We start from the raw sequence: 22,412 nt of genomic DNA on the forward strand, positions 1-22,412 counted from the left end.
TATATATATACATACACACACACACATATATATATAATGAGGACACAATGTGGCTTTAAATTAGCCCAACTTGTCAGGACCTGGGAGCGAGGTGCGTGCGTGCGTGCGTGCGTGTATTTTAACAAAAAACGAGTGCCTTTGTATCCAAAGCTGTTTGTCTTGGCAACAATAGCAACAAGTACGCAACTGAAATCAGGAGTCATTAGTTGTAACTGTGACGGTAATGGAAAAACACATGGATTAGTCTCTCCCTGATGTTGCTGTTCTGTATAAACTTTACGAAGGAACAAGGACGAAGTTGACCATTCGAGGTGGGAATCTTTGGGTTTGATTCTGATTCTTGGGGTGACAATTTGCTTCAGATTTTATTTATAGAATATCAATCTAACAGTGTTAATTTTCCATCCATCCATCCATCTTCTTCCGCTTATTCGAGGTCGGGTCGCGGGGGCAGCAGCCTAAGCAGGGAAGACCAGACTTCCCTCTCCCCAGCCACTTCGTCCATCTCTTCCCGGGGGATCCCAAGGCGTTCCCAGGCCAGCCGGGAGACATAGTGTCCTGGGTCTTCCCCGTGGCCTCCTACCGGTCGGACGTGCCCTAGACACCTCCCTAGGGAGGCGTTTGGGTGGCATCCTGACCAGATGCCTGAACCACCTCATCTGGTCCTCTCGATGTGGAGGAGCAGCGTCTTTACTTTGAGCTCCTCCCGGATGGCAGAGCTTCTCACCTTATCTCTAAGGGAGAGCCCCGCCACCCGGCGGAGGAAACTCATTTCGGCCGCTTGTCCCCGTGATCTTGTCCTTTCAGTCATAGCTCATGACCATAGGTGAGGATGAGAACGTAGATCGACCGGTAAATTGAGAGCTTTGCCTTCCGGCTCAGCTCCTTCATCACCACAACGGATCGATACAGCGTCCGCATTACTGAAGACGCTTCACCGATCCGCCTGTAGATCTCACAATCCACTCTTCCCTCACTCGTGAACAAGACTCCGAGGTACTTGAACTCCTCCACTTGGGGCAGGGTCTCCTTCTCAACCTGGAGATGGCACACCACCCTTTTTCGGGCGAGAACCATGGACTCGGACTTGGAGGTGCTGATTGCTGAGTGTTAATTGTGTTAACTAAAAATGTTGACTTGTTTTCCCTTGATAAAATTAGGGAAATGAATAACGAATTAAAACAGAAGCACGTTGACTAAAACAATTAAACACATGTATTGAAAATTTAGTCAACAAATTAAAATGAGACGAAAATGTTGACAGAGACAAAATCCAGGGACAAAATGGGACAAAATATCCAATCCCAGTTGTATGTGGGAGAGGGGCCAGTGGAAAAGCACAAAGGGTAGCCAATCAGAACTGGCGTCTTTGTAAAGCACACTGTTTCACCCCAAAAGCAAGGATCAGTACAAGACATCAGTACAATATGTCTTCTAATGTCATGATCCGTGGTCCGGATCATGTTTTGTATTTTCTGTTAGTTTTGGACTCCTTTAGTTCCTGTTTGTGCACCTCTGAGTTTGTTTTGGTTGCCATGGTTGCTCATTGTGTTCACCTGTCTCTGATTAGTGTTCGCCCGCTCACCTGCTTCCCGAGCACTAATCAGAGGCATTATTTAAGCCTGCCTGGTGTCATTGTTTGCTTAATGCAACCTGTCTACGAAAGTTTTGCTTGTCTCCGAGCCAGTGGTAGCCTTGTCTTCGTGAGTACTACTTGTCTCAAGTCCTTGCTAAGTGATAGCGATAGCTCCAAGTGCGACCAGCGCGTAGTGACTTCGGCTTGTTTTCCGTTTTTTTGTACTCCTTTGATTTTTTTTGAGAATTAAATCATGTTTTTACCTGCACGCCATGTCCGGAGTGGTCCGTCTGCATTTCAGGAGAACGAACCCCGCAGTAAGCTGCTAAAACCCCGTCATGACAGAATGACGCCAGCAAACAGTGATTTCGCAACGGACATCACGCCGCCGCCTTGTGAGAACGTAAACCCTCCCATTTGTGATGACGTCAGAGACCAAGATATATTTTTTTTAAATTCTGTTTACTCCCTCTGTCATCCGCCCACTAAAGACTTTATTCCTAGAATAAAGCCTTATGAGAATTTTTTTTCGAAATTTAGATTTTGTCAGTCCCAGCCACCTCTTAATTTTCAAGCTCCGCCCCCCAAGACTCAAGCCCCGCCCACGTCACCGACCTTTTCCTTTTGTCCGCCCACACAACCTCAGGTGGGGAACGACGAGGGACATTTTGGACAATTTAAAGGGGAGGAGTCTACCCACCTCCTGACTTCCCTCCCTCCACCCACCCCTAAAGACGGTTCCAGACCGCAAGGAGCGCGTCTGGTATCCGCTCCTTGAGGGGGGGATAGTGCCGTGAGGTGGCTCAACTTCCGGCCCGGCCACCACCACCAGTTCTTCGGCGTGTCAAGCCACAACCCCCAGCTAGGCCACCTCCACCAAAGTCACGGCCAGTACCGACTCCACGACTGGTTCTAGCACCAGTTCCTGTTCCCGCTCCAAGGCTCGCACCTCTTCCTGCTCCAAGGCTAGCATCCCTTCCTGCTCCAAGGCTAGCACCCGAACTTGCTCAAAGGCTAGCACCCCTTCCTGCTCCAAGGCGAGCACCCGAACTTGATCCAAGGCTAGCACCCCTTCCTGCTCCAAGGCTAGCACTTGAACTTGCTCCAAGGCTAGCACCCGAACTTGCTCCAAGGCTAGCACCAGTTGCTGCACCACGGCTAGCACCAGTTGCTGCACCAGTTGCTGCACCACGGCTAGCACCAGTTGCTGCACCACGGCTAGCACCAGTAGCTGCTTCAAGGCTAGTACCAGTAGCTGCTCCAAGGCTAGCAACAGTAGCTGCTCCAAGGCTAGCAAAAGTAGCTGCTCCAAGGCTAGCACCAGTAGCTGCTCCAAGGCTAGCACCAGAACCTGCACCACAGCTAGCACCAGAACCTGCACCACGGCAAGCACCAGTAGCTGCACCACGGCTAGCACCAGCTGCTGCTTCCACGCCTGCCTTGCCGACATCTGCTGCTTCCACGCCTGCCTCGCCGACATCTGCTGCTTCCGCGCCTGCCTCGCCGACATCTGCTGCTTCCGCGCCTGCCTCGCCGTCGTCTGCTGCTTCCGCGCCTGCCTTGACGACGTCTGCTGCTTCCACGCCTGCCCCAACGACGTCTGCTGCTTCCACGCCTGCCCCGACGACGTCTGCTGCTTCCCGACCTCCCCGTCGGCCATGGAGGTGGCCCCTGGTTGCCCGCCTCGCCAAGTGCAGCGGCGTTCAGCGCGTGGCCGCCACCTGACTCTTCCTCGGTGGTTGCGGGGACACTTGGTCTGGCTCACCTTCGACAGCGTCTTCTCCCCGTCATCTTTGTTGTAGCGGTGTAGCGTGCAAGGACGGGTGTGGAAGAAGTGTCAAAAGATGGAGCTAACTGTTTTAATGACATTCAGACTTTACTTCAGTCAATAACGGAGCAGCATCTCCTCATCCGTGGCTCCTAGTGCAACAACAACAACAACTGCGGAAATGTGTCCCGTGAAAAAATGTCCGACCGGGTGAATTATGTAAACTCACTACACCGGTAGTTTTTAGCGCTTCCATAGTGAGATAATAAGTTAGAACTTTACACTACTTTATATTAGAAATGGCAACAGCAGAGGTTGAATGTCCTGAATTTCTCTCTCTCTCTCTCTCTCTCTCTCTCTCTCTCTCTCTCTCTCTGCCCACTACTTGCTGTCCATATCCTACCAAGTCAGACCTACACTGTTCCAATATCCATTTCTCTGTTCTCAATTGTTGATGACTGATAACAACCAAACCCAACCACCCCCTCCACACCCCAGATTGTAAATAATGTCAATAATTCAATGTGATGATCTTGTCTGATGACTGTATTATGATGATAGTATATATCTGTATCATGAATCAATTTAAGTGGACCCCGACTTAAACAAGTTGAAAAACCATTTAGTGGTCAATTGTACGGAATATGTACTTCACTGTGCAACCTACTAATAAAAGTCTCAATCAATCAATCAATCAAACAATGTCCCATAACAAGAAGATAGAGAAAAAGAAGAAGCTTATGGACTACAGTATAGCAGTAGTCCAGTGGCGGAAGTGCACAAATTTTCAGGACTTATGCAGATCTTAAATACACATCAGCAGGTACCAGAAGGTAAGAAAAGTTGGTTTTGCATAATATTGTGAAAGAAAACACCAGATAATATGTCTGCTAATGGGTGCCATTTTGCAGTCCTTATACACACACCATAGTAATACTGACAATCCATCCAGCGGTGCAGCTTCAAAGTCATACTAAAGTATTTTGACAGATTTTTGAGTGCCGTGTGTAATGTTCTTTATTTTCAATGGAACATTTGAAGTTTTGGTGTTGTTTACTGCCATCATATTGCAGCCTAAAAGTATCTCTTATGTGTGACTGCCATCTACTGGTCATACTTATCATGACACCGTGTACCAATAAAATTGCTTCGAGGTCGGTTAGCACAACCAGAGTTATTCCGTACGTTAGGTGCACCGGGTTATAAGGCGCACCGTCGATTTTTGAGAAAATTAAAGGATTTTAAGTGCGTCTTGTAGTCCGAAAATACGGTAATTGTAATAACTTTAATAAAAGTGGTATCAAGAGACAACTTCAAAGATGCATTATTCTTTGTACTTTATATTTTAGTCGGTGAAATTTACTGCAATTATAGTTGACTAAAATGTTGAGGAATTCAATCGACTAAAACTATACTAAAACAAAATCAATTTAGATTACTATAATATGACAACAATTAATACATTTTCGTCAAAAGACTATGACTAAAACTAAATTAGCTGTCAAAATTAACTCTGCAATCTTATAAAAGAAAATAGAGCAACCACAACTTCAACCCAATCCCAGCTTTACCATACAGTGAAACTTTAATGTACAAACTTGATTGATTCTTGAATTGAAGCAATTTCTTTTCATAAGAGACAATGTATATATGAATAATGGTTTCTAGACACGACAAAAGTCTCTATTTAAGTTGAGGTTTTTACACTTTGAACACAATCTAAATTGCTATAGATTACTGTACATCAAACATAATAAAGAGGTGATGAATTAACCATCTCTGTAATATCAAGCTAAAACAAGGACAACCTAAACTGTGTCAACGGTGTACCTTTGGCACTTTCACAAACGATCAAAACAAGCTTAATGTTCGTAAGAATAAGCGTTGTTGTACAAACAATACTTTTACTATTATTTTGTTTTTATATTGTATTTTAATATTTTTAATTGAATAATTTACATCACAATTATGATGTTGCCTAATTCTTAGATTTAGTTTTCTGCTGAGTCCCATTTACAAGTATGCATTCAGTTCAGTTTTTCCTAAGGGTGTTGTCGTAGTCAGAAAAGTAATTTACTGCCATTAAGCTTTTTCCTTTTTGAGTCCTGCAAAGTGTTTGTACTTATTACACATCAGCTATTTGAATGGTATATGTAAATGTACAAAACCCAAAACCAGGTAAGTTGGCACGTTGTGTAATTAAGTGAATAAAAACAGAATACAATGATTTGCAAATCCTTTTCAACTTATATTCAATTGAATAGACTGCAAAGACAAGATATTTAATGTTCGAACTGAGAAACGTAATTTTTTTTTGCAAATAATCATTCATTTAGAATTTGATGGCAGCAACCCATTGCAAAAAAGTTGGCACAGAGACATTTTTACCACTGTGTTACATGGCCTTTCCTTTTAACAACACTCAGTAAACGTTTGGGAATTGAGGAGACCAATTGTTGAAGTTTTCAGGTGGAATTCTTTCCCATTCTTGCTTGATGTACAGCTTAAGTTGTTCAACAGTCCGGGGTCTCCGTTGTGGTATGTCACGCTTCATATTGCGCCACACATTTTCAATAGGAGACAGGTCTGGACTACAGTCAGGCCAGTCTAGTACCCACACTGTTTTACTATGAAGCCATGCTGTTGTAACATGTGGCTTGGCATTGTGTTGCTGAAATAAGCAATAACCATGATAACATTGCTTAACGTACCAACTTCACTGGTTTTGGGTTTTATATCTTAGGCGTCTGTTAAACAGACAATTTGGAGGTGTTGACATTGCCCTATTAAATTGCCAATGCTAACTGAAAACACGTATATGACGAATCCAATGTAAATTTGCATCAAGCTTGCCCATTTGTTTTTAAAGGTGCCATATGTATTAATGTGGCCAGAAATGGTACTGCAATCATGGTCAAAATTCTGTAGTCCCCTTCCCACTCTTCATGACTGAGGTTGCCAGATACGCAGCCGAATCCGAATCCTACTCCAAGGAACTTCAAATGGCAATCAACGAGTCATACGCTGTAGGTTTGTCTTGTTTATGTTTCTTGCACGATAGTTTACTAAGTAATTATGCCACATTTTACTGATGTCGATTAGCCAAATGTATTTGTAAAGTTACACAGCAATATTTTTGTCGGGAGTCGGGACAGATTGTTGGCATTACCCTGCTAAAATTTCTAGTTTGACCGCACGGACCACCATCGAAATAATTATATATAACAATATATATCGCATAGGCCTACTTTGATGGCAAGCCAAGGCCAACAGTAAAATGACCGCCACATTTCGTTCAGCATAACCCCATGTTGCATCCAACCTTCTCTTCCATGTACGCACATCACCATCTTTCCGTGCAGAGTGCGATTCTATGAGCCAACCCGCGTTACACACAAACCACGTTACGTACAAACCACGTTACGCATAAATCCTATAGCCTAATACCATGTCAATACACAGAGTAGAAGATCATTACATGTAATGTATTATATTGTGCCAAGCAAATACCACCCCATATGGGCCTGATGCACATACACAGAGCCGGCCCAAGGCATAAGCGTACTAAGCGCTTGCTTAGGGCCCCGCGGCCACCAGGGGGCCCCCAAAAGCAATTAACAAAAAATTATTATTTTTTATTTTTTGCATGTACGAGTCTGACTGATGATTTCCAAATGATCAAAGATATATTATTGTACAAAAACACAATTTAAGGTCAACATTTTTGCACATTGCTGTTTCAGGTTTTTGTTACCAAAAATAATAAAGTGAATCAGAATCAGCTTTATTGTCCAGTTATGTTTAACACACATGGAATTTAACTTCAGTAGACTGCGCTCTCTTTGTACAAAGTAAACATTAAATATGAACAATTAACTAAAAAATATAAACTAGTAATTAAAGACTAATATGTACAAGACTGATGAGACAAGATGACACTTTTACTGTAAATACAAAGCTTTATCACTTGGACTGTTCAACCCCAGGCCACTCTTGTAGCTGAATGTTTTCTACATTTTAAGATTAGGAACCATATGTGGCACTCTGGACATCATTCGTTCATTCATTGGTATTATTTATGTTCTTAACTGGGCCACCCCCATATCTTTATAAATGACATGTCATTTGTAAAGACATGCCAGGCTGACAATAGGATAATGTAAACAACACTGCCAGAGCCGCAATGAGTTTATATATTATTTATATATTATTGGCAGAAATAGAGGGCCCCAAAATCAAATTTTGCTTAGGGCCCCATGGAGGCTTGGGCCGGCACTGCACATACAGTACCAGAAACAGCAATTAGCCGTGCTAATGTTGGAACGCATTCCCTCAGCGTATCAGCATAATGAGAAGGAAATAGGCACTGACACTACACATATCCACATAGGTTTTATTTCTCGAAAATATATTTTGCCCTGTCAGTTGGATGACACATCGACATATAGGCTAACGGGCATATATTTCCCCCGTTAGCCTACATGTCGATGTGTCATTGACCGGACTAGCATGCTAAGCTACACTAGTGTGATGGTGCTTCGCTCCGAAGCATTCGTTGCAGGAACATACCAGCTTTGTTAGACAAGATCATAGACTGTATTGGACAATGTAGTTTACATACCAAATGTCCATTTCCATTTATTACAAGTAATAAGAAAACGTAAATGCCTGACTTACCTATCAAGGAGGAAATTAGCTGCTTCTCCACGACACCTTTCTCTAACCTTCAAGTTATGTACGTCTTGAACATGTTTCATCATGCTTGTTGTACTTCCCCCCCCTTACATGAGAGCGAAGCCTGGCAATAATTGCATATTGCCGTTTACTCGTCGTATTTTTTTGTAAAATGAAGCCATGCGTTGAGGCGTTTTTTTCCGGTCCATTGTTGTTGCTGCTTTCTGTATCTGCCGCCTAATGACGGAGCTACGTCATTTCCTGGGACGTGTCACAGGGCATTTCTTGTGGGACGGGATTCGTTCATAGGGATTCGAATAAAGAACCAACTCTTTTTCTTTACTATAGTGGCCTCGATAACGGGGACCGGTTCTCAAAAAGGGATTCGAGTCTATGGAATCGGTTCTTTTCTTATCGAACAACCGGGAGAACCGGTTTCCAACATCATCCCTAGTCCAGACAGATTTTTTTTTGTATTTTTGGTCCAATGTGGCTCTTTCAACATTTTGGATTGCCGACCCCTGAGTTAGATCAACAGATATTTCCATGTATGAGTTAGTTTTGGGGCCAAATACCAAGATATGAGTTTGGGTCCATATCCTCCAGCCCTACAGTCATGTTAACGAGAGTGCGAGCACAGTTTAGGGAAGTCATGTTTTTAATTGAGGTTTACAGTAGGCCTTATGATGTCTTTGTGTTTATATGTACAGTATAAGTGCACACGTGTATGTTTGAGTGTTCATACTGACATTGTGTTATTTAAGACATTTGGTACTTCATTTTTTCTGTGCTACAAATTTTTTTCATTTTGTAGCTACAAGTGAAAAAACTAGCGTTCAGCCCTGAAAATGTGCTATTTCATGTGTAGAGTGCTCTCATAATGTTGACAATGTATTTAGAAGGTAGTGAACAGTTTCTTTAATGCTCAAGCTATATTAATATTTAAATTATAATTAACTGTAAGAGGCAATTCCTGAAGGAATTGCGTGTGAATGCTCCAATGCTGAAGTTGAACTGAAATGCTGACAGAATGTAGTATGAATGTAAGTAGAGATGTCCGATAATATCGGACTGCCGATATTATCAGCCGATAAATGCTGTAAAATGTAATATCGGAAATTATCGGTATCGGTTCCAAAAAGTAAAATGTATGACTTTTTAAAACGCCGCTGTACAGAGTGGTACACGGACGTAGGGAGAAGTACAGAGCAGTTGCGTCTCCCAGTCATACAAGCCAACCCTCACGATTTTCCCGGGAGACTCACGAATTTCAGTGCCCCTCCCGAAAATCTCAACCATTCTCCCGATTTCCACCCAGACAACAATATTGGGGGCGTGCCTTAAAGGCACTGCCTTTGCGTGCCGGCCCAATCACAAATTATCTACGGCTTTCCACACACACAAGTGAATGCCAGGCATACTTGGTCAACAGCCATATAGGTCACACTGAGGGTGGCCGTATAAACAACTTTAACACTGTTACAAATATGCGCCACACTGTCAACCCACACCAAACAAGAATGACAAACACATTTCGGGAGAACATCCGCACCGTAAGACAACATAAACACAGCAGAACAAATACCCAGAACCCCTTGCAGCACTAACTCTTCCGGGACGCTACAATACACCGAGGTACTTGAACTCCTCCACTTGGGGCAAGATCTCCTCCCCAACCCGGAGATGGCACTCCACCCTTTTCCGGGAGAGAACCATGGACTCGGACTTGGAGGTGCTGATTCCCATCCCAGTCGCTTCACACTCGGCTGCGAACCGATCCAGTGAGAGCTGAAGATCTTGGCCGGAGGAAGCCGTCAGGACCACATCATCTGCAAATAGCAGTGACCTAATCCTGCAGCCACCAAACCAGATCCCCTCAACGCCCTGACTGCGCCTAGAAATTCTGTCCATAAAGGTTATGAACAGAATCGGTGACAAAGGGCAGCCTTGGCGGAGTCCAACCCTCACTGGAAACGTGTCCGACTTACTGCCGGCAATGCGGACCAAGCTCTGACACTGATTATACAGGGAGCGAACTGCCACAATAAGACAGTCCGTTACCCCATACTCTCTGAGCACTCCCCACAGGACTTCCCGGGGTACACGGTCGAATGCCTTCTCCAAGTCCACAAAGCACATGTAGACTGGTTGGGCAAACTCCCATGCACCCTCAAGGACCCTGCCGAGAGTATAGAGCTGGTCCACAGTTCCACGACCAGGACGAAAACCACACTGTTCCTCCTGAATCCGAGGTTCGACTATCCGGCGTAGCCTCCTCTCCAGTACACCTGAATAGACCTTACCGGGAAGGCTGAGGAGTGTGATCCCACGATAGTTGGAACACACCCTCCGGTTCCCCTTCTTAAAGAGAGGAACCACCACCCCGGTCTGCCAATCCAGAGGTACCGCCCCCGATGTCCACGCGATGTTGCAGAGTCTTGTCAACCAAGACAGCCCCACAACATCCAGAGCCTTAAGGAACTCCGGGCGGATCTCATCCACCCCCGGGGCCTTGCCACCGAGGAGCTTTTTAACTACCTCGGCAACCTCAGCCCCAGAAATAGGAGAGCCCACCACAGATTCCCCAGGCCCTGCTTCCTTATAGGAAGACGTGCTGGTAGGATTGAGGAGGTCTTCGAAGTATTCCCTCCACCGATCCACAACATCCGCAGTCGAGGTCAGCAGAGCACCATCCCCACCATACACGGTGTTGACACTGCACTGCTTCCCCTTCCTGAGGCGGCGGATGGTGGTCCAGAATTGCTTCGAAGCCGTCCGGAAGTCTTTTTCCATGGCCTCCCCGAACTCCTCCCATGTCCGAGTTTTTGCCTCCGCGACCGCTGAAGCCGCACACCGCTTGGCCTGTCGGTACCTGTCTCGCTGCCTCAGGAGTCCCATGAGCCAAAAGAACCCGATAGGACTCCTTCTTCAGCCTGCGTCCACCAACGGGTTCTAGGATTACCGCCACGACAGGCACCAACTACCTTGCGGCCACAGCTCCAATCGGCCGCCTCAACAATAGAGGTACGGAACATTGTCCACTCGGACTCAATGTCCAGCACCTCCCTCGTGACATGTTCAAAGTTCTTCCGGAGGTGGGAATTGAAACTCTCTCTGACAGGAGACTCTGCCAGGCGTTCCCAGCAAACCCTCACAATGCGTTTGGGCCTGCCAGGTCTGTCCGGCATCCTCCCCCACCATCGCAGCCAACTCACCACCAGGTGGTGATCGGTAGAAAGCTCCGTCCCTCTCTTCACCCGAGTGTCCAAAACATGAGGCCGCAAATCCGATGACACAACTACAAAGTCGATCATGGAACTGCGGCCTAGGGTGTCCTGGTGCCAAGTGCACATATGGACACCCTTATGTTTGAACATGGTGTTTGTTATCGACAATCTGTGACGAGCACAAAAGTCCAATAACAGAACACCACTCGGGTTCAGATCCGGGCGGCCATTCTTCCCAATCACACCTCTCCAGGTTTCACTGTCGCTGCCAACATGAGCGTTGAAGTCCCCCAGTAGAACGAGGGAATCACCCGGGGGAGCACTCTCCAGTACTCCCTCGAGTGAATCCAAAAAGGGTGGGTACTCTGAGCTGCTGTTTGGCGCGTAAACGCAAACAACAGTCAGGACCCGTCCCCCCACCCGAAGGCGGAGGGAAGCTACCCTCTCGTCCACCGGGTTGAACTCCAACGTGCAGGCTTTGAGCCGAGGGGCAACAAGAATTGCCACCCCAGCCCGTCGCCTCTCACTGCCGGCAACGCCAGAGTGGAAGAGAGTCCATCCCCTCTCAAGAGAAGTGGTTCCAGAGCCCTTGCTGTGCGTCGAAGTGAGTCCGACTATATCTAGCCGGAACTTCTCCACCTCACGCACTAGCTCAGGCTCCTTCCCCCCCAGCGAAGTGACGTTCCACGTCCCAAGAGCCAGCTTATGTAGCCGAGGATCAGACCGCCAAGTGCCCTGCCCTCGGCTGCCGCCCAGCTCACACTGCACCCGACCTCTATGGCCCCTGCTATGGGTGGTGAGCCCATTGGAGGGGGGACCCACGTTGCCTCTTCGGGCTGTGCCCGGCCGGGCCCCATGGGGACAGGCCCGGCCACCAGGCGCTCGCCATCGTGCCCCACCTCCGGGCCTGGCTCCAGAGGGGGGCCCCGGTGACCCGCGTCCGGGCGAGGGAAATCTGGGTCCTTGGTTTGTGTTCTTCATCGAGGTATTCGAGCTGCTCTTTGTCTGATCCCTCACCTAGGACCAGTTTGCCTTGGGAGACCCTACCAGGGGGCATAGAAACCCCCGGACAACATAGCTCCTAGGATCATTGGGACACGCAAACTCCTCTACCACGGTAAGGTGGCAGCTCAGAGAGGAGTGTGCGAATTGTGGAAGTTTAAAAATGGACAATTCATTTTGAATGGGGAAAATGTCCCTGAAATTCTGAATACATGGAAATCCAGGAATATTTCTAAATTGTTGGAGGGCACACAATTTTGAACAGGCTGTATTTTGGAGTTGGAATGGTTTGAATCGGATTAAAATTGTGGGAATCGTGGAACTTTGAAAAATGTCCCATTCATTTCAATGGGAATTTAGGGAAAAGCGGCAATTTTTCAGAACATTTTAAAAGACTTTAATGTTCTGAATGAGTTGAAATGGTTGGTGTTAGAGTTTTTCAAATCGGTTGAGAAATGTTAAAGTAGTAACATTTTTAATTGAGAAATGGTATTAAGGAATTTTGGGAAAACCGAGAATTTTTCCAGTTCAAGAAACAACTTAGTTTTTTGTCCTGAATATTATTATTATTAAATGTGGAAGGAGTAGTCGCCAGAAAAAAAGGTCAAAAAAGGGTTTGGAAAAAAAGGGAATTCCTGGAATTGTTTTTAACTTGCAAAAATTATAGTTTGAATTTCCAGGATGAGTGGAATATGCTGAATGTGGAATAGTTTGAATCGGTTGAAACATGTGGAAATGGTGGAAGTTTGAAAAATGGCCAATTCATTTTGAATGGGAAAAATGTCCCGGAAAACGGGGAATTCTGTGAAATCTGGGAATTTGTCAAGGGATTTCCCGAATAGGCTGATCCGTTTGACTTTGGAACGTTTTTAATCGGGTGAAAAATGTTGAAGATAGAGCGAGCCAAAATCTGGAGAAGAAGAAGAAGAAAGAAAACCATATGTGTGAATATTTTGGAGCATTCACACATATGGTTGCGACTTCGTGGAAAATCATTTATCGGGGTCATGTCTGGAACCAATTAACAGTGATAAACGAGGGATTACTGTAATTAGTATGTATATATGATTTTTTTATTCATTTAAATAAAGAAATATTGTTTTTGTATTATTATTAAGTTGACTACTAACTCTTATACCGCAGGGAATGACACTCGCGCCGTACTGTTTTAATTGTACGCATGCTTAATGACCTAAAATGAGGCATGAATACAAATAATCTGTTTTAAAAATTGCATTGTCATTTCAGCTCTAATTGGATTTCAGGACACATGCAGTTCCCAGACACTAATTAAGTCAAAACCCCAAACAAAACCTCTCAGAATGAATTATCTTCATCCAACATCAAGCATGGAAGTAGATGGTGCAGACAATTCTATAGCCAAGTAAAGTGTTCACGTTAACAAGATCTTTCTGATTCTGTCACCCCACCCCCAACTCCATTAGACCGCCCACTAGCTCCCGTCAACGTGTCCGTCATGCACCTGCGAGCTGACTCAGCGACTGTATCCTGGGAGGTTCCGGATGGAGATATAATAATTGGCTTCTCCATCTCGCAGCAAGTAAGTGTGAAAGCATACGAGACACATCTGAACATGTCTGTCAATACATTCTGCATGTGTCGTAAAAACCCGACAAGAGGCAGGACGCGCACATGCAGAGGTTCATCCGAGAAGTCAACACCACGAGTCGCTCTTGCGTCCTCTGGGACCTGGAGGAGGAGACGGACTACATCATCCAGGTCCAGTCCATCGGCCTCTATGGAGAAAGCCAAGCAAGCAAGAAGGTCCATTTTCGTACACTCAAGAAGACAGACCGCTTCCCCTCGAACAGTTCCAATCAAGGTGGGTTCAACGTCGACTGGCAGTACATCATGTCAAAATGAGAAAGCGTATGTACAAACCCCAAAACCAGTGAAGTTGGCACCTTGTGTAAATGGTAAATAAAAACAAAATACAATGATTTGCAAATCCTTTTTCAACTTATATTCAATTGAATAGACTGCAAAGACAAGATACTTAAAGTTCGAACTGGAAAACTTTGGTGTTTTTTTTGCAAATATTAGTTAATTTGGAATTTGATGCCTGCAACGTGTTTCAAAAAAGCTGGCACAAGTGGCAAAAAAAAAACTGATAAAGTTGAGGAATGCTCATCAAACACTTATTTGGAACATCCCACAGGTGAACAGGCTAATTGGGAACAGGTGGGTGCCATGATTGGGTATAAAAGCAGCTTCCATGAAATGCTCAGTCATTCACAAACAAGGATGGGGCGAGCGTCACCACTATGTGAACAAATGCGTGAGCAAATTGTCGAACAGTTTAAGAACAGCATTTCTCAACCAGCTATTGCAAAGAATTTAGGGATTTCACCATTACCGTCTGTAATATCATCAAAAGGTTCAGAGAATCTGGAGAAATCACTGCACGTAAGCAGCATGCTGAAAACCAACATTGAATGCCCGTAACCTTCGATCCCTAAACCGACATCAGTGTGTAAAGGATATCACCACAGGGGCTTAGGAACACTTCAGAAAATCACTGTCAGTCATACTTGCCAACCCTCCCGAATTTTCCGGGAGACTCCCGAAATTCAGTGCTTCTCCCGAATACCTCCCGGGACAAATATTCTCCCGAAAATCTCCTGATTTACAGCCGGAGCTGGAGGCCACGCCCCCTCCAGCTCCATGCGGACCTGAGTGACGTGTCATCAGCCTGTTTTCACGTCCGCTTTCCCACTATATAAACAGCGTGCCTACCCCATCACGTTATAACATCTACGGCTTTTAGAGAGTGCACAACTGCGCACACAACAAGGAGACAAAGCAGAAGAACGAGGAAGATACAGCCATGGCGACGCCGACGACGAGTAAGATGAAGAAATACGCTTGTAAGTTCCAAGCCGCAGCTGCGATTGGACCTGGATAGCCTCTGGGAAGAAGTAGTGGAGTACCAAGTGCTTGGCAGTGAAGATCTTCCTCAGGAAGCAAGGATTGACCGGTTTTGGGCCAAGCTAGGGAAAGATGGAAGATTCCAGACTCTAATGCATTTGATGAAAGCACTTTTGTGCGTGCCACACAGCAATGCATCATCAGAGAGGGTGTTCAGCATGGTTAGAAAAATAGTGACAGAGAATAGAACAAGGATGGACAATTCAACTCTTAACTCAACAATGAGTAGATGAGTGTTATGTGTGTGTATATGTGTAAATAAATGAACACTGAAATTCAGGTATTATTATTTATATATATATATATATATATATATATATATATATATATATATTTATATATATTTATACATACAGCTAGAATTCACTGAAAGTCAGGTATTTCTATTTATATATATATATATATATATATATATATATATATATATATATATATATATATATATATATATATATGAAATACTTGACTTGGTGAATTCTAGCTGTAAATATACTCCTCCCCTCTTAACCACGCCCCCCCCTCCCGAAATCGGAGGTCTCAAGGTTGGCAAGTATGCTGTCAGTAACTACAGTTGGTCGCTACATCTGTAAGTGCAAGTTAAATTTGTAATATGCAAAGCAAAAGCCATTTATCAACAACACCCAGAAACGCCGCCGGCTGTGCTGTGCCCAAGCTCATCTAAGATGGACTGATGCAAAGTGGAAAAGTGTTCTGGGATCAAACAAGACCAGATTTCTAATTGTTTTTGGAAACTGTGGACGTCGTGTCCTCTGGACCAAAGAGGAGAACCATCTGGATTGTTCTTGGCGCAAAGTTCAAAAGCCAGCATCTGTGATTGTATGGGGGTGAATTAGTGCCCAAGACATGGGTAACTTACACATCTGTGAAGGCACCATTAATGCTGAAAGGTACATACAGGTTTTGGAGCAACATATGTGGCCATCCAAGCAACGTCTTTTTCATGGACGCCCCTGCTTATTTCAGCAAGACAATACCAAGCACGTGTTACATCAGCGTGGCTTCGTAGTGCCCCTGTGCCAACTTTCTTGCAATGTATTGCTGCCATTAAATTCTAAGTTAATGATTATTTGCAAAAAAAAAATAAGTTTCTCAGTTTTGAACATTAAATATCTTGTCTTAGCAGTCTATTCAAGTTGAAAAGGATTTGCAAATTATTGTATTCTGTTTTTATTTACCATTTACACAACGTGTAATGGAGGTGTTCGGATGTTTTCCAAGGGTTTTATGGGCAGAATAGACCGACTCCCTCAGGCTCCCTAAATAAATGCAATCAAAATCAGCTTCCAACGGATTGGAAGCTGATTTTGATTGCATTTATTTACTATTTTGAATGCATTTAAGAGAAAAACACGTTCTTGTCTTACATAAGGAATGTGAATGATGCGCACAATTCCAAAAACGTGCAGTTTTCCTTTATTTAGCGTATTGTGTCATCAGCCTTTGCTTCACTGTTTAATTCTCGCTTTGATTTACGCTTGACACCGATTTATCACTAAGCTCATTTGGATTCTGTGCCTGCCAGACCGGTGGCCCGTATGAGGAATATAAAGGCTGATAAGACTCAGACCGAGAGGACATTTATTAGGAAGAAATTGATCCCCTAATCCGCTCTGCATGCTGCATTACTATGCTATAAGAGCCCCTAAAATGAAGCTTCGTGGAGTAATTTTTCCCTATTCAGCTAAGGTTGGAAGCGCTGATGCGTGCGAATCATTAATTTTCAACTTACGAGCCAGGCTAGCAAGCACTGTATCATGTGGACGAAGGTGAGAATGATAAAAGCTAGGAGCTTCAGTTCAAACCCCAGAAATGATTACTTCACGTTAAAAACCTCTCCCAAGCTAACTAACCGTGAGAGCCAAGTGCTGAGCGGGCAAAGACCCTTAACCCCGTCAGACGGGTCTGATTCTTTGAAGAGTCTCGCAAAGTATTCCAAATTCCTCATACAGAATTTTGTTCAGTTCAGCAAGCATCAAAGGTTGTCTTTTGCTTTTTTGAGGCACTAACATGAAGTTACAGACGTTATGTAACAGACTTCTGCGTCACCATACGTCTTCTCAAAGTCAAGCTTATCTCGGCACGGCGACCCCTTTCCCAGCGCCCATTAACCTACTTGTTCAGAACATACAGCTCTGATAATGACGCCTTAATGACTTCGAATTAGCTTCTCGGACACGCACTTCCTCATAATTCTATTACACCGGCCTGGCGTTATTAGCAGAGCAGATTACTTACGAAGCTAACAGGAAAGATAAGCCGAATTGTGCCTTCCTCTCAGAGATGATTAGTATAGAATTTAAGTTTATAGGATTTTAAATGGGTTTAGCTGTAAGCCACTTCATCCCTCCTATTGGGGTAAATTGAATTGAGTCATAAAAAAGCCATAAATCAATACCATCCCCTTTCTGATAACATGATTACGTGTAGTGTACATGGTGTTCTTGAGCATGGTTCGTAAACTAATAAGTTTGGAGTGTGAAGCAGAGTTCCCCATACGAATCAATGTAAACGTGAATAATTGGTTCAAGTCTCAATAGAAGTCGGTATTTTTGTATAAAACTGCACACTTTGAAGACACTATTACATATATATATATATATATATATATATATATATATATATATATATATATATATATATATATATATATATATATATATATATATATATATATATATATATATTAGAGATGCGCGGTTTGCGGACACAACCGCGGAGTCCGCGGATTATCCGCGGATCGGGCAGTTGAAATTAAAAAAAATTAGATTTTATCCGCGGGTCGGGTCGGGCGGTTGAAATAAAAAAAAAATAGATTTTAAATAGATTCAGGCGGGTGGCAGTTAAACCAATTCGGAAATATATATACATAGTTAAATGTTGTTACCCACATACGAAAAACGAGCAGGCACCTGCTGCATATGCCACAACAGAAGAAGAAAAAAAAAAGAGATGGACACTTTTACGGAGCGGAGAGGGCCCCACCGGGAGCCGTAGCTGAGGCGATCCGCGAGAAGGGCCCGACGCACGTCCAGGGTCACCACCGCGCCCACCGCAACGACACCCCGCCTCGTCCGCCTTCGCCGCGGCCGGCGTCACGCGCAGCAGGTAAGCAGCTTACCTGCCCGCCACCCCCGTGGCCGGGGGCTCGTAACAGGGGTCACTCCGCGCGCTCCGCCCGCGCAGCTTACCTGCCCACCACCCCTGTAACAGGGGTCACTCCGCGCGCAGTGCGCTCACGAAATGGGTGGGGCTCACCCTGGTTGATATAGACAGCAGGACGGTGGCCACGGAAGTCGGAACCCGCTAAGGAGTGTGTAACAACCCACCTGCCGAATCAACTAGCCCTGAAAATGGATGGCGCTGGAGCGTCGGGCCCATACCCGGCCGTCGCCGGCAGCGAGACGCGCTTGGAGGTGCGCTCAGCGCGGCTCCCATATGATTGCGCACTGGTGTGCGTCTGGGCCGTGACAGCGTGGCACGCAAATGTCTGTGCTGCATTGGATCAGTCTCCTTTCTTTAACAGGCAAAAGCTTTATAACCTCACTAATGCCTTGCATCGTCTATATTAGATATATAACAACGGGCGGGTGCGGGCGGGTGCAGTTCTGATTAAATGTTAGAATCGGGTGGATGGCGGATGGTTGACGACTTTCTGATGCGGTTGCGGATGAAATAATTGCCTATCCGCGCATCTCTAATATATATATATATATATATATATATACAGTACAGACCAAAAGTTTGGACACACCTTCTCATTCAATGCATTTTCTTTATTTTCATGATTGTCACTGAAGGCATCAAAACTATGAATGAACACATGTGGAGTTATGTACTTAACAAAAAAAGGTGAAATAACTGAAAACATGTTTTGTATTCTATTTTCTTCAAAATAGCCACCCTTTGCCCTGATTACTGCTATGCACACTCTTGGCATTCTCTCCATGAGCTTCAAGAGGTTTTCACTTCAGAGGTGTGCTTGAAGCTCATGGAGAGAATGCCAAGAGTGTGCAAAGCAGTAATCAGAGCAAAGGGTGGCTATTTTGAAGAAACTAGAATATAAAACATGTTTTTAGTTATTTCACCTTTTTTTGTTAAGTACATAACTCCACATGTGTTCATTCATAGTTTTGATACCTTCAGTGACAATCTACAATGTAAATAGTCATGAAAATAAAGAAAACGCATTGAATGAGGAGAAGGTGTGTCCAAACGTTTGGCCTATACCAGGGGTAGGGAACCTGTGGCTATTTTGATGACTGCATCTGGCTCTCAGATAAATCCTAGCTGACATTGCTTAACACGATAAGTAATGAATAATTCCGCTGGTAATCACAGTGTTAAAAATAACCATGTATCAACCAGACTACAAAGCCATCAGCAAAACCATACAGCACCAGAAGTCGCATTAATGGTAAAAAGTATTTTATTTATTATTGGTTACCTTCAGAATAACTGTTATTAAAAAGAAAAAGAGACTTATTATACCGTATTTTTCGGAGTATAAGTCGCTCCGGAGTATAAGTCGCACCGGCCGAAAATGCATAATAAAGAAGGAAAAAACATGTATAAGTCGCATTTTTGGGGAAATTTATTTGATAAAACCCAACACCAAGAATATACATTTGAAAGGCAATTTAAAATAAATAACGAATAGTGAACAACAGGCTGAATAAGTGTACGTTATATGACGCATAAATAACCAACTGAGAACGTGCCTGGTATGTTAACGTAACATATTATGGTAAGAGTCATTCAAATAACTATAAGATATAGAGCATGTTATACGTTTACCAAACAATCTGTCACTCCTAATCGCTAAATCCAATGAAATCTTATACGTCTAGTCTCTTACGTGAATGAGCGAAATAATATTATTTGATATTTTACGGTAATGTGTTAATAATTTCACACATAAGTCGCTCCGGAGTATAAGTCACATCCCCGGCCAAACAATGAAAAAAACTGCGACTTATAGTCCGAAAAATACGGTACTCTAAAAATGTAGGTCTTACTTAAAAATGCACGCATTTAGTTGTATTCAGAGTTAAAGAATATTATATGGCTCTCACAGAATACATTTTAAAATATTTGGCTTTCATGGCTCTCTCAGCCAAAAAGGTTCCCGACCCCTGGCCTATACTGTATGCATTTTCTAGTTGACACGGTAACCCCTACTACATGTGTTCAAAAATGTCCTTGCACAGAGCAGGATAGTTCAAATAGTCAATTACATTTATGGAATCCTGAAAGAAAAAGAAAAAACATTAACATGACACTTTGCAAATGCATGGAGGCATAAAAGCATAAAACACGGCTAAGTATGTAACTAACTATGTCTCCTATAACCTGGAGCCCATCCCAGCTGACTAGATTCGGGATACACCATGGACTGTCCTTCAATTGCAGCTGGTTTAGAAAATGGGGAAGGAAAACTTTGGAAAACAGAAAATAAAATGAAATGTGCTTAGTTTAAGAGGGGTCAGATGCAAAAAATTAAGAAGAACAATAATTAGCGGGACAAAAACAGCAGCATCTCCAAGGGGACAGATATGAAACGGAGAATAAAAATAGGGACTCAACAACTGCACAATCTGTTAATGTTAGCTTAATTCAAGAAGGGACCGACAGAGAAAATAGAGAAGAAAAATAAATAAGACAAAGTACAAATGTGACGTTCACAAATAATTTGAGTCTTTTAACAGCTCTTTTAAGATAACCGATTCAGTATTAGCAATTGCCCACACCGCATGTGCGTGCCACCAGACTTGGGACTGGACTAGAAAATGAGTCAGTCAAAGGGAATGTGGCAAAAGAAACATTTGTATTTACATTTTAATTCCTGACCAAAGTTTTATAATGTTAGAATGCTCTTGTTTTTTTTAGGTGAGAGAAATTTAAAATATTGGACAAGTCGCCACCTTATCGCAGGGCCAACACAGATGTGAATGTAATTCAAACCAATAGACCAGACCTAGGCAAATGAAGGCCCGAGGGCCACATGCGGCCCGTTAAGCTTTTCAATCTGGCCCGTTGGACATTCCCAAATATTTTTTTTAGATCTTTAAGATGGAAACTGTAACTGCCATTATGATGTGCAGTGATGTTTTCAAATGACCGTAAGTCTTGAACTATACAAAGTATTTCAATGGTTGGAATCTGCGCTTTTGCATGATATACTAGTTACTATGGTAATCGAATTAGTTACTATGATAATCGAATTATTTACTATGGTAATCTAAGTCACAGCAGCTCAGACGAGGCACCAAGCAGTGAGGGTGGGGAGCGTTTCCACAGAGTGTCTGCCTGAAATGTGGGTGTCAGGCACAGACGAGGAAGGAGATATTTACAACAAAGTTCTAAAGCTTAGTGATGTATCAGAATATAGGTGGGGGTTTTTATACTCTTCGCATTCATATTTCACTGTGTTTGTTGCGTTTTTGTTGCGTTTCGCTTGATTGTAAAATATGTTGATGGAGAGGGGGTGTGACGTTCATATGTTGTCAATATTCAGTTCATAGTTAGTATTGTAAATCACACATTCTTTATTTTCATGTACATTCTGGGTGTCTCATTCAGTAAAACAATGTAAAATTCCATTGTGTTTTTTAAGGCGGTCCGTCATAACGTTTTTAGCATTAAATCAGACATTATGTGAGGTTTTGTATTATATAAAAATGTATACACCGGCCCCCAGACACATTTTTTTTTCGCTAAATTTGGCCCCTGAGTCAAAACAATTGCCTAGGCCTGCAATAGAGTAATATTGGTGTACATTTAAATTCGTCCGATCCACATCTTATAACTGTTGCCACTTATTGTTTCCTTGATTAAAAAAACAACGATAGAACTATAATAACGAGCCGAAGGAATATTTTCAGGTCTTAAGTAGGTATGGAGACCCCCTACTCGTGTCTGCTGTTTAATATTTCAAAGCGCTGAGTCACACACAACAAAGACTGCGACACAATAACTACACGCTCAGTGTTTAACACACACACACACACACACACACACACACACACACACACACACGCGAGCAAAAAGAATAGTAAAGCAGACCTCCCTCTGTTTTTAATGGCTATCACGTGAGGGGAGATAACTCCTGTATATTTGAGGGTTACGCTTTCTTGACATGCAAAAAAGGATCACTGATGTAAGTGGAGAGTTGGAGAAGTTCCAGAATGTTCTTAAA

The 22,412-nt window shown here is 43.6% G+C and overlaps 1 protein-coding gene across 2 annotated transcripts in view; it reads left to right on the forward strand.

Moving 5' to 3' along the window:
- fndc4a (fibronectin type III domain containing 4a) overlaps window positions 1-22,412 on the forward strand; it is an 89,675-nt gene that overhangs the window by 43,901 nt on the left and 23,362 nt on the right. Inside the window, exons 2-4 of one of the 2 annotated variants that reach the window (XM_061986784.2) lie at window positions 13,496-13,609; window positions 13,693-13,808; window positions 13,886-14,090. In XM_061986784.2, coding sequence (XP_061842768.2) covers window positions 13,496-13,609; window positions 13,693-13,808; window positions 13,886-14,090 — 435 coding nt within the window. The remainder of the gene's footprint in view (window positions 1-13,495; window positions 13,610-13,692; window positions 13,809-13,885; window positions 14,091-22,412) is intronic. The other variant, XM_061986787.2, reaches the window with a different exon arrangement.

This window comes from Nerophis lumbriciformis, linkage group LG26 (assembly GCF_033978685.3).
Source record: "Nerophis lumbriciformis linkage group LG26, RoL_Nlum_v2.1, whole genome shotgun sequence".
NCBI classification, from domain to species: Eukaryota; Metazoa; Chordata; class Actinopteri; order Syngnathiformes; family Syngnathidae; genus Nerophis; species Nerophis lumbriciformis.